We start from the raw sequence: 16,060 nt of genomic DNA on the forward strand, positions 1-16,060 counted from the left end.
GCAAGATTAATTAGGAGTGGGAGTAAATTACTCCCTCCCCAAGTGAATGAGGAACAGCACTGGACAGGACACAGCAGCAGTGCCAAAATATTTCTTGACATTTCCACTGGAGGTCCAAGAGAATTCCCTTTGTGCTCCAGTGTTTCCAAGACATTCATAAAGCACATCTCCATCTATCTGTTGCGATGATAAACTTGTGTCCTTAGGTTTCATTATCAAGTTTTTAATCTAAACCTGAGCTCTCTGATCTGTCATCTGAAGTAGTGAGGGAATTTGCAGCAGGGTTTTTCCCAGCAAAGAAAAACAATTCACTTGCTAAAGACATTATGTGGGAGATATAAGATACAAGAATCAGAAAATTTGGGTGTTTGTTTTGTAATTTTGGGGGTTGCTGGTCTTTAACTTAATTTTGAGGCTATATCTTACATTTCCAGTACTGTAAGTATGGCAACAGATTTTAGCCAAAAAGTCCACTTGAGACTCCTATTGATTTTGATGAGGTTGGAGGATAAATACTGACAAATGTAACATAATGTCAGAATTTGCATTTCCCTAAGCCTTGTCTAGACTTGGATTTGGAAGGTGTGACGCACCATGTGACATACAATGTAGTTAAGGCAATGTGATTTTAATGGACAGCTTTAAAGTTGGTTGTTTTTCAGGAAGCCATTACTACATTGTGTTTAGCACTTGCTAATCTAGAAACCATCGATGGTAAATGAAAAGAGAGGTTACAAATCAAAGGCAGGCTGATCTTGTGGTTGCACCTTTCAGATGTGGCCTCCTGCTGCACACAGGGCTATTTCACCTCTGACAGAATAGAATTAAGGGCTCCCAAATGGAATAATGGGGAAATAAGGGCTCTCAAAATAGAAATAAGCCCTATATGGTACTACTTCCTTAGGGAAGTGGTGGAATCACTGTCCCTGAAAGTGTTAAAACACATGTGACCTTTAGGAACATGGTTTAGTGGTGCACCTGGCAGTGCTGGGTTAATAGCTGGACTCAAGATGACCTTAGAGGTCTTTCCCAACCTCAATGATTCTGTGATTCTGTGATTCCCTGTGTTGGCTGTAGGAGTAAGAGGCAGTGGGGCCTTGTGTGGGTGTTGAGGGTGTGGGTGTACAAGGGGTTAACAAGAAGGTGTGCTGGGATGGCACAGGGGAGCAGGGGTGTCAGTGATGACAGGACAGAGAGACTTGAGTGTGCAGGCTTTAGGTACAGATGTGGGCTTGGGGGAGAGTAGTGCTCGTGGTCCCTGGGAGCAGTGAGGACAAGGCTGTTGTGGCAGTGGCTGCACTGAAGGGATGTCATTCTGTGCCCACAAAGTCCAGGCATATGAATTTCTTAAAACACTACCAGCATCTCCATCTCCTCCACCGCTATGCCAAGAAGACTTCTCCACCCAGTAACCCCAGAACTTTTGCCACCTGGGTTGGCCAGCTGGGCAGGCTGAGGCTCTGGAGGCACAAGCCCTTGCCTGGAGCTCTCACACAGAGCCAGGAGCTGAATTCCAAGCACAGGAGTCTGACAGCTGTTCCCTGTATCACCCATCCTCGGTACACCCAGACCTGTTTGATGGAACCTGATACATTTTCCCATTAGCCAAGAACTATAATTCAGGGGAAATCCACCATCCTGAGCTAAGCAGATGCTGCAGAGGAGGCAGAGGGGCTCATGGTTACCTCTCATAAAATTCTCTTCTGTGAATTTTCCCATCTCCACATTGCTGGTGGTGACATGTTGGTACACTGGGACAATGGGACCAAGGGCAAAGATTGCTCCAAGTACTACAGTTAGCAGGAATTGTCCACTCTGAAGTCCTACCAATCCATCATGGGGGGCCATTCTGGATACTGGAGTTACACTTCACTGATTCCTCAAACTGGAGCCCAATCCCAGCTCTTTTGACCCAGAAGAACCAAGTGCTCTGACTTCCAGACACAAAGTTCAGTGGTTGGTACAACAATTTATAGATGTCCTCACAGAAATCAGTGTTAATCCAGATGTGTCATTTGGGCCTCCAGCTGACTGTGATAGATTCCTCTTTTCTTTCCCTAAATTAATTTGAAATTTCATCTTAGTGTTGTTTAGAGCATCAAAGTTTGCAGAATATGCCGTGTCAAAATAGAGATATGACACTCATTGGTACTTGAACCCTGTCTGATGCACCAAGAGTTGATTTTTCATTACTGGGCTCTGTGTCCCTCACTCTGCTTTTCCATCTGTCATGCAGTCAATGGTCATGTAAATGTCTGTGCAAACATGCTGAACATGAGTAATGCAGCATCTGTTATTACAATACAGAATTAATTAAGAGTATTAAAGTTTTTGTCTAAAAAAAAATACCTATGGAGGCAACATTTTCATACCCATTCTCTCCTAAAGGCAGCATCCTTTGGAAAGATGTGATAGACACATTTAGGTAAATATCATTCCTCCAGCACACATGGTTTCCATTGCAATTGATCCCCTGCTGTTTCCTTCCAAGCACTTTCCTCTGTTGCATAATTCCACAATGGTGGCTGAAATACTGATCAGCAGAGAAAAAATTGACTCCAGCAAGTGGGAGTTTTAAGGGCAGTAAATGTTTATATCTGAGGTTTTATGCACTGTAGTTACTGAAATACAGTTTTTAGGCATGCACTGAAAATTTCAGTGGCATTGAAAGTCTAAAGTTGTTTGAGTTATAACTTAGTAAAAGGATAGAATGAATAAAGGCTGACTGAGTGAGATGGGGCATAAAGACAGTGCACTACAAAGCAGCCACATGGGCCCAAAAGCTGTGTAGGAGATGCTTCCTCCTGTAGGCTCCCCTTAGGGCTGGGAACAGCTTGGGAACTTCACACAGGCCTGGCACTGAGGCTGCACCTGAGCCAGGTGTGAGCTGCCTGAAACTTGGGGGTCACAAGCTGCTGACTGCAGAATAGCAAAGAGATAATCCTACGTGCTTTTAAACTGGCACAGCCATTGGCAAAAGTTTCTCAGCAGACAATAACAGCAAGAAGCTGGGAAAAAGCAGAGTGGGAATTGCTTTTACCAGTGACTGTGTCTCCTCAAATGCATTACAAACTACAGCTCTAGATGTGGCAACTTCTTAGTGTCTAGCACATGAACAGCATTGGTCATAAAGGTGTGCTTGTGCCTTGGCTACTTCTTTGTGCCAGCCAGATGAATGAGGGCTCATGCTGTAAGAATGTGCTTACTCCTTTGTGTGGGGTGGTGTAAATGTCCTACAAAAGCCACTTCCTATGGCAGCAGCAAATATTGTAATTCTTTAAAGCCTAGCTTCCCTTTTCAGTTATGTTTCAATTGTTATTATTATTGTTTGTTAATTACTGTGTGTTCAAAACTTTCAGGACATGATCAGTGGTCTCTGGTGCCAGGGTCTAACTGCAGGTCTGATGCTGGAAGCTGCATTTATACAGTGACACTGGTATTCCCTGCAACTTCACCGTCTGCATCTGAGGGGCTGCATGTGACTGGCAGAAAAACCTGCCACGTGAAAGAAGCATCACAAGACTGAAATACACAATGTTCTTTCTACCAGGAGAAATTTTTAAGATGGGAAGGTCTTTCTAACATGAACTGGAACCACTTCAACTTTTGCATTTTGTTTCTTCCTCGGTGAAATGACCCAGGTTGGCCCTTGCACGGCCCTGCTTTGGGGGAAGTACTTTTGCAGTGTATCTCAGGAGGCTGGGAGACATGGAATAAACCCCCTTTACCTCTGGCTAGTGTAGAGCACAGCAGGTGTCTGAAGCCCTGCTCACTGGGTCAGCGTAAAACAATAGCAGCCCCCTGGCAGGACCTTCCCTTCAACTTCCACAGGAGCTGGAATGGAGAGAGGGGTCTGTCCCTGCCCATTTAAAAAGCCCTGCTGTCACAAAGCCTGCAGCAATGGCATCACAAGAGCCTTCTTGCTGTGCTAACTAGGAATCCTCACTAATTGATATCACTACGAGTCCTCCAGCCCCAGAGTAAGCAGCAGGGTTCCAGTGCATGAGAAAGACACATGCAAAGGCATTGCTGTGGTTAATCGAGTCCTAACGAGCTGAAAGATGGGCTCCTGCTCTAGGAAACGTGGGGAGAGACCATCAAAAACACAGCACGACTCCAAGCAAGAGCTGCAGAATTTTCAGTCCAGGGGTGCCCAGCTGCCACAAGGTCCCACATGGAAATGGCTGCACGGTTCTTGCCGTGTACCATAAGCTGGAATTTCCGGTGTGGGACGAGCAGAAAACAATGTGCCATCACACTGTTTGTTGTAGTGTGGCTCCTGTGCACAAAGCCAGGGACCCTCCCGAGGAGGCATGAGGTCAGTGGTGATTTAGGCTTTCCCTCCAGAAGAGGTCCTGGACAGTCACTGCTTCCAGGGTGAATCAGGGTAGACACAGTGACTGATTCCCACTGTCATCTCTTTCAGACTGAAATTATACTAACCCCAGCTATTTTTCAGAGGCCAGATCTACAGTTTTAGCAAAGGGCAGTTGCAGGAGGCTCTTGGGACCACACAGTCTCCTCTATGCTCAGAAGCCTGCAAGTACAGCCACAGTGTCCTTCAGGAGCTGAGTGTCCAAGGGCGCTCAGGAACATTCATACACTGCTTGGAGCACTCACAGGCTGGCCTCAGGAGTGGGCAACAATGCTAGGTGAGGAAACACTGAAGGTAGGAAACACTGGCATTTCTTCATTGGGTTGCAGTAAAGACTTAGGCAATTAAAGGAAAAAAAAAAACCAACTTCTCACAGCATGCTTAGGATAAAGAGTCATTCTTTATCATACAAAGTCACACCTTACATATAAATAATTTGAATGTCTTGCTCTTTCATGGAAAGTAACAGAGAAAAACCTTCAAGGTTGATACATGGGAGCTGGTATTAGAAATCACATAGGATCAACCCCAAATCCTGCATCCAAACACACAGATATTTGGGTCCAGTGTTGACCTGTACACCACTTCCCTCCCTTGCATGGAAGGAACTGAATCAGGACCCTCCTTGGAGGACCACCCCCATCATCAACCTCTGGTTATGGATCCCAACCCTGCAACCTTGGCCTCATCACTGAAATTTACATTTGCAGCAGTAAGAAAACCCAGTTTGCAGCTGCAGAAAGAGCCGTTGCCTTCTCCAAAGTGCATCATCTGTAGATTTTTGGAGGTGACTGAAATAACTAAGCCTACCCAAGCTGGATCCCTTGCAGCTATTTCTATTTCTTGGCTGACAAGCTGGCCAAAGCAGCAAAGCTAAGTATTGCACAGTCTAGCAACATCTGACTAAAACTGAGACCATTTATGTGGAACAGCAGTGTGGGAACAGAAAAGAAGCTAGTGGAGCAGCAATGAGAAATTTGAGCTTTGATCAAGGAGACAGCAGCATTTGACTCTATCTGAGCTGGCAGGGAGATCCCATCCCAAAGCAAAATAAAACATGTCATTCTTTCCAGCAGATGAAATTCTCCCCAGCAGTTTGTTCCTCCCAGGATCATTTTATGTGATCTCATTGTCTTTCAAGTCTTTCCCCTGAGGAAGCTGAACGTTTAATATAGACCACGGCGTTGGTATCCGGTACTAAATCAGTCCAGCTACTCTGGAATGAGGCGAGCGGGCGTCCTGGAAAGGAAATAAAAATGCAAGTTTAATAGAGGGGAGAGGCTCACCTTGACCCATGCTATTTATTGCAAAAGGCACAGGAACACACTGCTTGCTCAATGGAGGGTCACTCTGCCCTGCCATAGATGTGTTTTACACTCCCAGTAAATTCCAGATGCTCAGTGTGCACAAGGAATGCATCACTCAACCCCAGAGGCTTTTGCATCTTGCTTTGCTTTACCAAGCAGCCCTAGGAGAGACCAGCACATTCCCACAGCTCTCATTAACCCAGCTGGCAAACTCAGGCACTTGGCATTTCAGCCACACAGTTCTGGCATCCTTGGCTGCAAAGATGAGCCATGAAACTGCAAGGAAGAAAAATGCCAGGAAGGGAAGCACTAAAGACCTCAGGCATGGTGCAGGATGTCAGGGATCAGCACCCCAACAAGGCACTGCAGAAAGGGTCCCTGTCCCAGTGCTTCTCCTGCATCCTCACTGTGGTTTCAAGCAGGATTCCTTCCAGGCAGGCACTGCACAGAGCACTAACAGCTGCCCTGTGAGGGAGCCACGTGTGCTGTGTTAGGCACAACTCACACAATCCATCGCTGGTGTGGAACTTGGTGGCTCTAAGAGATTTATGTTGCATCCATGTAACTGCTCTTACATAACTAATTTGCCACATGCCAATTGCACACAAGCCCTCAGAAAAGCTGCATTTTTGGTAGTTTAGGGGGTTTTTTAAAATGTCCTGTGAACTGACAAAACATGATCCTTCAGCATCATTGTGAGTGAAAACACTCATTTACCTCATTTAGTGTTTTACTTCAAGAAACAATTTAGCCCATGCTTGAAGTGTCAGCTAAATGGGATCATTTAAAATAATTCTGAAAACATGCTAACTGCAAGAGGCTATAATCAGAGCTAATTACAGGGACATTCTGGAAATCCCTTGGCTTGGGGCTTTAGTTTTGATAGAGGGGATAACAACTTGTAAGCTATGATTCTTTTAATTATAACAATAGTAACCACCTTCTTTTACACAGCTCCTTTCATCTCTAAAATCCCCACAGCTCTGCAAACTATACATACCACAGGGATTGTTTAGCCTAACACCAAAGTGAAGCCATCTCTGCAAGAAATGAGTAAGTGTTTAACAACACCTGGCAGTCCTGAGAAAGATTTGTAGAGGAAAAAAGGTGCAGAGAGAGAACATAATTACTCTTGTGTCTCCTTACAAACACTCAGGGGATTTCTGGATGCCCACAGTGGCAGCCATCTGAGCTTGAGGATAAGGAAGGCAGCTTTCAGATGTGCCTGTAGACTCAAGGCACTATGGAGGAAGGCAGCAGCACCACGTGGCAGCACCCTGTCACCCTGCCTGTCGGGACTCAGGACATCCCTCCAGGTGTCCAGAGCTGCCAGGACCCCTGCCAGGGGCTCAGAGACCCTGGCACAGAGCCCACAACACCTGGGGATTTGATTATGACCCGTGGAGCAAATTGCCAGCTTTGTATGAAGACCTGAAAGCCACAGAAGTTTAATAACAAAGTTATCACTGGGTGAAAAGGTAGATTTTGGGATTTTTAGAGTGGGGGGTCTTGGGAACAAGATGGAAGGACTTGGGCGTGTCTAGCCTTTCTTCTTCTTCTTCTTCTTCTTCTTCTTCTTCTTCTTCTTCTTCTTCTTCTTCTTCTTCTTCTTCTCTTCCTTCTCCTTCTCCTCCTCCTTCTCCTTCTTCTTCTTCTTCTCTTCCTTCTCCTTCTCCTCCTCCTTCTCCTTCTTCTCCTTCTTCTTCTCTACCTCCATCTTCTGCTGTGATGCTGGCACTTTGGGATTGGTTTAGAATAGAACCTCACTGTCTAACACAGGTGATAGGTATTGGAAAGTGATTGTAAACATGTTATATGTAGTTTGTAGTATAGAGACAACACTGCCTTGGTGGCGGTCAGAGTGCTGCTGGCTGTCCTGCTGAGCTGACCTCGGTGGGGCAGGAGAAAAACTTTTATAGATAAGATACAATAAACAACTCTGAGACCAAAAATCGAAGAGCTCCAACTCATTCTTTGAACGGACGGGCCGAAACAGAGTCTTTTCACATATCTTGGGGCTGCAATGAACTGCAGCACCCTGCCACCCTGGCCAAGCTCACCTGTCCAGGTCCTGTGCTGAGTGACAATGAAGCTGTGACAGTGCAGCTGGGAGTTACAGATGGCAGCGGCCTCCTCGGCGCTGTGGATGGAGAGCAGGCAGCCCAGGTGGCTGTAGGAGGGCCAGCACTTGTGGCCTTCCCCTTCCACCGTCCGGAAACCCTTCAGGGAGATGTAGTCTGGGGACAGAAAGAGGGGACAGTCTGGGGAAACACTCCAGGTGCACTTCCAGAGACTGGCTGCACTACACAATCAGTGAAACTCAAAAGAATTGCAATGCTGACAGACTGAACTGACCCGCCAAGGTGGAGTGAGGTGGAGCTGCAAAGCTAAAAGAAACCCAAACTTTGCTCTTTGGTCCTGCAGCGGAGCACAGGACAGCAACTCCCCCAGAGATGTAGGAGAGGGGTCAGAGGTCTCAAGGGCAAAGGGACAGGGGTGCCACTGCAGGGGTGGGTGAGAGGAGGAGGCTGCTGTGCAAAGCCACAGCCCCTCCATGTTTTCCCTGGAAAGCCAACCTCCAAACAGCCTCTCCTACACCCCAGCCTCAACAGCAGAAGCTCGTCACAGATCCAGCACCAAGCTACACGGGGCACAGACTGACCCGCCCGTCATGGTGCCACCCACAGAAACAGGAGATTGAGGAACCCCTCTGGGGAAAGGGAGGCCTGATCCTGCTCCTGACAAAAGATCTGACAAAGAGACCCGACAAGCCTGAGCAGGTGTTGTTCAGGATAGGAGGACTCACTGCTAGGAGTCTCTCCCCACACCTCTAGGATGGTGATCATTTTGGCACAGTGCAAAGCCAATAGACAGGTGTTGTTGGAAAATACCAGTAATTCCTGTTAAAGCTGCTGGTCCTTCCATGCAAATGACCAGATATCTTTGTTGTAACAGTGCAAATTATAGTTCTTTCACATGCAAAGAGATTTCCTTCTGCAAGCCACCATCACCCACCACCTCATGTGAATGCTCAGGAAAACACAAGCCACAGTAACCACTGGATTTTTGAAACTTCCTTTTGATCAGCCTCATCTCTACCACTGAATGGGTCCTTTTCAGAGGAATGCACCTCATAAAGGCACATTTATCCATGCACAGGTCCAATAGAAAGATCTTCAGAGAAAAGGAACTTAGAGGGCACCGAGGCTCCAGGTACCCTGCCACATTCATCTTGGTGCTGTCACCTGCCCACTCTACGTTTCCATAATCTGTGCTCAGCAGACAGAAGCCACACAGTCAAATTGGAAGTTTGAATATCAGCCCTGAAAACTGACCTGTTGGCCCAAAGGATAAGGAGCCACTCAATCCCAAACACATTCCCTTGAGACACTGATGTTCATTATGAAAAGAGTATTTAGAAGCAGTGCAAACACATGTCCATGCAGTTTGTCTGCACTGCTTTTACTTTGCAAAACACAGGGTTTCAAAACCATGCAGAGCTCCCATGGATTAAAAAAAAAAAAAAAAAAAAAAAAAAAAACAACACAAAAGCCTGCTCAAAAAAAGATATTTTTGGTGCTTTTCCTAGTGACTATAAACTGCCTAAACCTAGGGGAGATCAGAATTTGACCAGTTACCAAGTGCCTCATTCCCTCAGCAGTTACTTTACTTAGAGTATTCAAAATCAACTACCTTTTAAAAGAAGAGGTCTTTTCTGAAGATAGAGCCCAGACTTGTACAGATGTAAAACCTTTTCAAAAGCTCTCAGGGTTTCATTTATTCCATATCGCAAATCACCTACATTTAAGGAAAAATATGACAAAGATAAACAACTCCATGAAATACCATTTAGAGACTTCTAATAAAGAAGTTTATGAATATTAGCTGGTACCTGTTGCATTCAGAATATCACTCAAAAGGGGCCGCAAAGCTGGTGGTGCAGAGTGTGGCAAAAGATAGGTGAAAAAATACCTGCAAAAAATCCCACAGGCTGATTAGAATACAGTGCCTTCATTTCCCTGGTGATTAAGTTGTCTACATTTTCCCGTGACTTGATTATCCATATGCAACTAGTAAGTCTGCTTTGGTTACAAAGTTATGTTTGAGCACATCTTGGTGTCTCAGATGGTTCCTGTGAGTTGGGCTGAAAGCCTGATCCTTGCTGCATGAAATCTACCTTGCAAAGCTTCATGCAATAAAGCTTCCCCTCATTCCCCTGGGTCATTTTTGTATACTAAGAAATGTATTTCCCACCAAAAACAAAAAAAAAAAAACCTGCGTAAAAGACTCATACAAGATCCTTCTCTTGCCCTGAAAAAGTTTGGGCTTCTTATTGCCCCTGAAAAGTCAGCATGACTCATTTACTGACTGTTATACAAAAAAATTCCTGTCCTAGGGAACAAGTGCACAAGAGACAGGGACAACAGCAAGGCTGCAATAATCTATGCAGGGATTTACCCTTTAGCACTGGAAATCCAGGCTGCCTCGCTAAGTCCTTCTGTGCAAATATCCAGCTGCCAAGGCTTCCCTCCAGGATGTGACCTGCCAAGCATCAGTGGTGAGCAAAAGTCCCTGAGTTTTCAGCTGATGGCCCATGGGAAGTGCTGCAGCAGCCTCATCTCTTTGCCTTTACCTGCCCCCTGCTCTCCCATGGGAGCTCACAGGGAGATTTGGAGATGAAGGGAAGCACTGGGCAGCCTGTTCCCAACAATGGGACTCACAGCTGGTGGGGTTTGGCAGGTAGCCTGCACTGCCACTGCCTTCAGCAAGCACGGCCCGTGGATGTCAAGCACTGGGGTTTGTTTGGCAAACAGCAAATTTACAGGTGCAAGCTCTGGGGCAAGTTTTTAGAGGGCGTTGGGGAAAGGGAGCAGCAGAAGAAAGATGCCTTCATTCCCACCAGACAACAACGGCACTATTTTCCTGCCTTATAAGGAAAATAACTTGCTTCAAAGTGATTCCTAACTACACTTTGACAGAGGTGAGGGGAATCACCACATGATTCTTATGATTCTTACGAAGAACAAGGTGCTACAGGCTACATGGCAGGGTGTGAGCTCAGCCACCCCAAATCTTCCCCCTCGCAGCTGGACATACCGATATGCATTGAACAGATTCTTCTTCTCATTTATTCCTTCACATTTCCCAGCCACGGAGCACTTGAGAGGGAAACTTCTGGTAGGGAAGTCGAGTGTGCAGTCATTATCTTCCCTGCAAGACAGCTCCTCGGTGCTGGCATCATCCATGTCTGTCACTTTTAGGTTTCCATCCACCATAACAAACTGCCTTGGCTGGAAATCCAAGAGGGCTATTGAACCCAGGGGGGAATGTGCCAAGTAAAACAGCAGTTTCACAAGACTCAGGCAAATCTGAGAAAGAGAAGATGAATATGCATGGAAAAAAACAGATGAAAAACAGCTATTAAATTGGAAGTAGAACAAAGGGGAGGGCATTCAATTAAATTAAAAGAGAAAAAAGGCATACAGAACTTAAAAGGTAATTATATGTATGCTACAAAATTTATTATCAACATTGCCACAGGATTTGACTGGTAAGTAGTTTAGCAACATTTTTTAAAAATGTGTGTACACAAAAAGAGACATTTGCAGTCAGAAGAGCTAGAGGAGAAAGCTGTGAGGAAAACAATAGCAGTCTTCATGTTTCAGGAGCTATATTGATTTGCCAGTTGAAATCAGAAGGGTTTTTCCCAGTCTGGCATAAAATTAATAGATTCCCCTCCCTTCCCCCATGCTGGTCAATACAGACTGAGGCTCCATGGTCATTAATACCAGATTCATGCCTTGCTGCATCCCTCAGCAGTTTGAATTTGGGCACACAATCATGCTTCTGAAGAATTAGTCAAGGATTGGAGTGTATTTTTTGCCAGCTTTTTTGCTTTTATGACAACTTTCTGGCAGCAGTGAAAGGCCAGACAATACCTGACCCAGCAGAAAGCTTGGTAAATTATTTTTATAGAAACCAGAGCTAGAGAAGTGCATTTATACTGCACCAGCACTTTGTTCAAGCAGCTTTTTGCAGCAGTTTCCATTCAGTATCAGGAGCCCTGGCATCAGACAAAGTGCCTGCTCAGCTGGGTGTGCCAGGCAGCCCCACGTCACCCCTCGCCACTGCCGATAGCGATCTGTGCAGCGCAAGGGATTTCTCCCTTGGAACAGCTCACACCATCCCTGGTATCTGATGTGGCTCATAACAAGGGAATCCCGTACGTTTGGACACCCTAATTAGGAAACAGGACTAGACAGTGCCAGGGTAATTCTGAGCTAGTGTCTTCTGCAGTCAGGAGGTTGTTAAAGTCTCTAATGCCACCACACCAAACTTTACCACCAGCTAATCCAGCATCACGGGAGACTTTGGCACGCTTAAGAAGATGAGGTGCTAGGAAAGCTATGTAGAAGCCAGTAAGGAATTGAAGAAAGTAAAACTCCCCAAGCCAAGAGAAATGACTGTGGAAGCTCTGATACTATTTTAACTTGTTTAGGGAAGCAATCATAAGAATCCCAGCTGTGCATCCCACAGCTCAGCGAGCGGTTGCCACAATCCCCCTCTGGCTCACATGGCAAGGCTCCCCTTCAGCATTCAGGACCACATGCAGACAGAAATTTTATTTTAGGACTTTTGTTGTGATTTTATTTTGCCCAAAGCATTTCTTGCTGACACTAAGATACCCTTGCTTTTCTACATGATGGGGTTTTTTTGCCCCCTGGCACCCAAACAAGTAGTATTGAACCCCCAACTGAGCTCTAGAGGCAAACTGCAAAACAAGCTATAACCAAAGTAAGTGCCATGCCACAAGTCATTTATATTCCTGGGGAGCATATGGGAACCTGTGCAGGATGCCGAGGAGATGAGGCAGATCTCACTAGAAGGGCTGCAATCCTAGCACCTGCAGCAGGAGAAAAGCAATTTAGTAGTGATTTTACTACAATAATTCCTAAAGGGCCAAAATCAGAAACACCACATAAACCCATGGCGAGGGTCAGCTTGCTCAGCTTGTTGCCTGGAACAGGTAACACACAGCAAACCACACACAGACTCGAGCATGGTGATGTGGGTTTCCCAAGTCAGACTCAGGTAGCCGAGGGGCATCCTGACCAAAGCCCTTCTGCATATATATATATATATATATATATATATATATATGTATGTATGTATGTATAGGGAGTATAAAGGCAAAATGAACGCTATCGTGTAATCGAAGGCATTAACCACGGCCCCAGCACCGAGTACGATTTTGTGTCTATCTCCTCCCAGATGAAGTTCTTTTAACATCGCTCTATGGAGAAAGAAACTCACCGTGAGATACCAAGCAAGGACTGTGTTAATGTGATTTTAAAGAAATGAAAAGGAAACGATTTACAGACAATTTGCGGGATCAAACAGAGTGTCAGCAGGAGAATCCCGTTTGTCCCAGCGGTCACCACCGGCTCTTCGCCGGTTTGCCCAGTTTGTGGTCTAAAAGCGACTGATAAAACTCCTTTGCTTTGTTTTCTTACTTTAAATCTTTCCTCCCAGGGGGTCTGCAGGAGCTGAATCATCTCCAGCGGGGATCCCAGCTCCAGCATGGCTGTGACCCGCAGCTCAGCATCTCCGCTGTTGTCATAGCATTGGCCGTGCAGCTGCGGGAGAGCAGAAGCCACGGTCGGGGCGATGTCGCTGCCAGTGCCAGCAGATCTCGGCCGCCCGAGGACAGCGTGGGCACCACGGGCGGACCGGCTCAGCCCCGGCAGCAATTCCCCCGCCCCGCCGTGCCCAGGCAGCGCCTCCCGCATCCTCCCGCCCCGCCGTACCTTGACGATGCCGGGGTGCTGCAGGCGCTGCAGCAGCGTCACCTCCTTGAGCAGCTTGTAGGCGGCCAGGCGGCGGCAGCCGGCCGGAGCCCCGTACCGCTGCACGCAGCGCCGCACCTCCCGGCCCGCCCCGTGCACCGACTTGAGCGCCACGGTGCCCCCGCCCGCCAGCGCCGCCCGCGCCACCACCTTGGTGAAGCCCCAGCCCAGCACGCTGACGGCCGTGGCCCGGCTCAGGTCGCCGCAGCCCAGCCCCGCCGCGGCCGCCGCCTCCCCGCCGCCCGCCGCCGCCTCCAGCCGCCGCAGGTCGCGCCGCCTTTGCCGCAGCTCCTCCCGCAAGCCCGGCGGCAGCAGCAGCGGCGGCGAGAATCTGCCCGGCTGCGCCTCACCGCCACGGGCACCGGCACCGCGGCCGGCCGGCATCGCCGGGAGCGCCAGCAGCGCCAGCAGCGCCAGGGCCGGGAGCGCCAGCAGCGCGGCCGCGCTCAGCCGAGCTCCGCGCCGCGCCCGCCCCGCCGCCGCCGCCGCCGCCGCCATGGAGAGCGGGGCTGCGCGCCCGGCTCCCGCTGCCCGCCCGGCTCCCGCTGCCCGCCCGGCTCCCGCTGCCCGCCCGGCTCTGCCGCGCTGCCGCCCGCCCTCCGCCGCGCCGGCAAGCCGAGCGCCACCGAGGGGGCGTGTCGGGCCCCCGGCGCCCCCACCCCGCCCGCCCGGCTCGGCACGGCCCGGCCCGGCCCCGCGGGCGCACGGGGCAGCGGCGGCACGGACCGCCCAGGGAGGGGAGGCGGCGGAGCAGCCTTAGCGGTCTTTCAGGAGGTGGCCCGGGGTGGGAATCGGAGGTGCCGGGTGCGAGCGGCACATCCCCGCAGACACCCGGCCACGCTCCACGACGGCTTTTTATAGCAGAACACGCGGGTTTCACGGGCGGGAATATCGTCAGCCCTGCTAGAGGGTACCGCAGATTACAGCCGAGGGGTGTACGACGGGTTAAAAGCAGTGAGAACTGGGATATCGCGTTTCCCTGCCGCTTACAACTCTCAGGTTCGGTTTCTAAGAAGAGCAAACACTGGCAGTTTCTCTTATTAGAAGGATAAACCCTATGAGGTTGAATCAGTAATACACTGCCTAAGCACGGAATTGGAATTTTTTCCAGGGGGAAAAAAAACCAAACCGAACCCATCCTCCAGCAAAGCCAGCCAGTGCAGGCAGAAAACACACATCTGTCGTTTGTGAGGCGATGAGATCGATCAGTGTCGATGGTGACACAGCTCAGGGCTGCCTTCTGTGACACACGTGTACCTGAGCAGGACAGGAAAGTTTCCGACGCGGGTGCGAGAGGTGACAGGTCCCTGTCACTGGCTCCGTCACTGCTTTTAGACACGTATCTGCACCGGGCTCTGCTGTGCAGAAAGCCAGTCAGGTTAGTTTAGGGCAAAGGCAGATGCAGTTTGTCTGCTTCTAATTTAGGCAATACGCAGTTAACTCTCCTCACTGAGCAGCCTGAAACAACAGCCAAGTGGGTGGATTCCGTTTTTTATTTATGTTTATGCTACCGAGTTAGAAATTAAAATAATAGTCTGCCTCTGCACCTGGTCTGCTTCATTTTCTGCCCCAATGTTTTCAGTGGCATAACTAGACCCTCCCCAGAGAGGGAGCAGGTGATGCATGGCACAGCTGGGCTTGGAGGATGCTGCTGCCCTGTTCCTGTGGCACAGCCCTGCTGAGAGCCTGCAGCTTCTGGCAGGTCACACGCTGGCACACAGTGGGTGAGACTGCACAGGGTGTGCCCTGGCTGGGATCCAGCAGTGGGACCTCAGTTCTGCAGTGCTGCACTGGCCTCGGGCACATCTGCTCCATCTCCACCTCCATGCACAGCAGTGCCAGTACCTCTCTCTGGTTCACTCATAACTCTCTGTGTGCACTGCTGGGGTCACGGCCACAAGTCACCCCTGCAAAGGAACCTTTGTGAAACACCCCTAAGAAATTCAACTTCAATGTCATGGCCAGTGGGATGGAGATTTTCAGAGATGACAGCAAGTCAGCTATCACAACTGGTGATTCTCAACGCTATTTTAATAAAAATAATGTATATAAATGATCACTTTAAAATAGCTTCCTTCCCAAAAGCCTGCAGAAAGTTTCCCTTTCACTTCTTGTTGGTACAATACCACTGGAGCAGCCAATGAGACAAAGTACCTCAGCAGAGCACAGCTGTTCAGTAAGAGAGCAGGAGAAATGAACTCTGAACTCAGGTCATTTCCAGATGGCAGAGTTTGAGGAGGGACAGCCAAACAAACGGTCTGCCTACATGTGAAATAATCAAGTGGAAAATCCCAGGCCTCCTGTGCTTACCCATGCACAGACAGGTCAGAAGCTGATCCCAGAACAGCTCTTTGAGTAGCTGAATTTCCTTTGTTGCTTTTTAACCTTAATAGCTCTTTAATTACTGTTCTTATTTTCAAATCAAGTATACATCTGTGTCGTAGTAATGAATATTCATTGCCACTGGGGAGGCATTAAATACATTTTTACCTGTGTTTCCAAGGGAATAGATGCCAGCTGTGTGTACTATT

The 16,060-nt window shown here is 48.3% G+C and overlaps 1 protein-coding gene across 1 annotated transcript; it reads right to left on the reverse strand.

Annotated features, from left to right (window-relative positions):
* Positions 1–4,756: 4,756 nt before the first annotated feature.
* LOC134419725 (extracellular tyrosine-protein kinase PKDCC-like) lies at positions 4,757–14,027 on the reverse strand. The gene is made up of 8 exons (XM_063159362.1): positions 13,908–14,027; positions 13,491–13,868; positions 13,197–13,319; positions 10,780–11,051; positions 9,575–9,654; positions 9,376–9,480; positions 7,743–7,919; positions 4,757–5,614 (listed from the first exon to the last, which is right to left on the reverse strand). The coding sequence occupies exons 1-8, from the start codon at positions 14,025–14,027 to the stop codon at positions 5,502–5,504; spliced, it is 1,368 nt and encodes a 455-aa protein (XP_063015432.1). The 3' UTR covers positions 4,757–5,501.
* Positions 14,028–16,060: the final 2,033 nt, after the last annotated feature.

This window comes from Melospiza melodia, chromosome 6, assembly GCF_035770615.1.
Source record: "Melospiza melodia melodia isolate bMelMel2 chromosome 6, bMelMel2.pri, whole genome shotgun sequence".
Classification (NCBI taxonomy): Eukaryota; Metazoa; Chordata; class Aves; order Passeriformes; family Passerellidae; genus Melospiza; species Melospiza melodia.

Coding starts and splice junctions, on each gene's coding strand:
- LOC134419725 (XM_063159362.1), bottom strand. CDS start 14,027: ATGGCGGCGGCGGCGGCGGCGGCGGGGCGGGCGCGGCGCGGAGCTCGG. Junction 9,481..9,574: donor TGATATTCTGAATGCAACAG/GTACCAGCTAAT, acceptor CCTTAAATGTAG/GTGATTTGCGATATGGAATA. Junction 5,615..7,742: donor TCAGCACAGGACCTGGACAG/GTGAGCTTGGCC, acceptor TTTCCTTTCCAG/GACGCCCGCTCGCCTCATTC.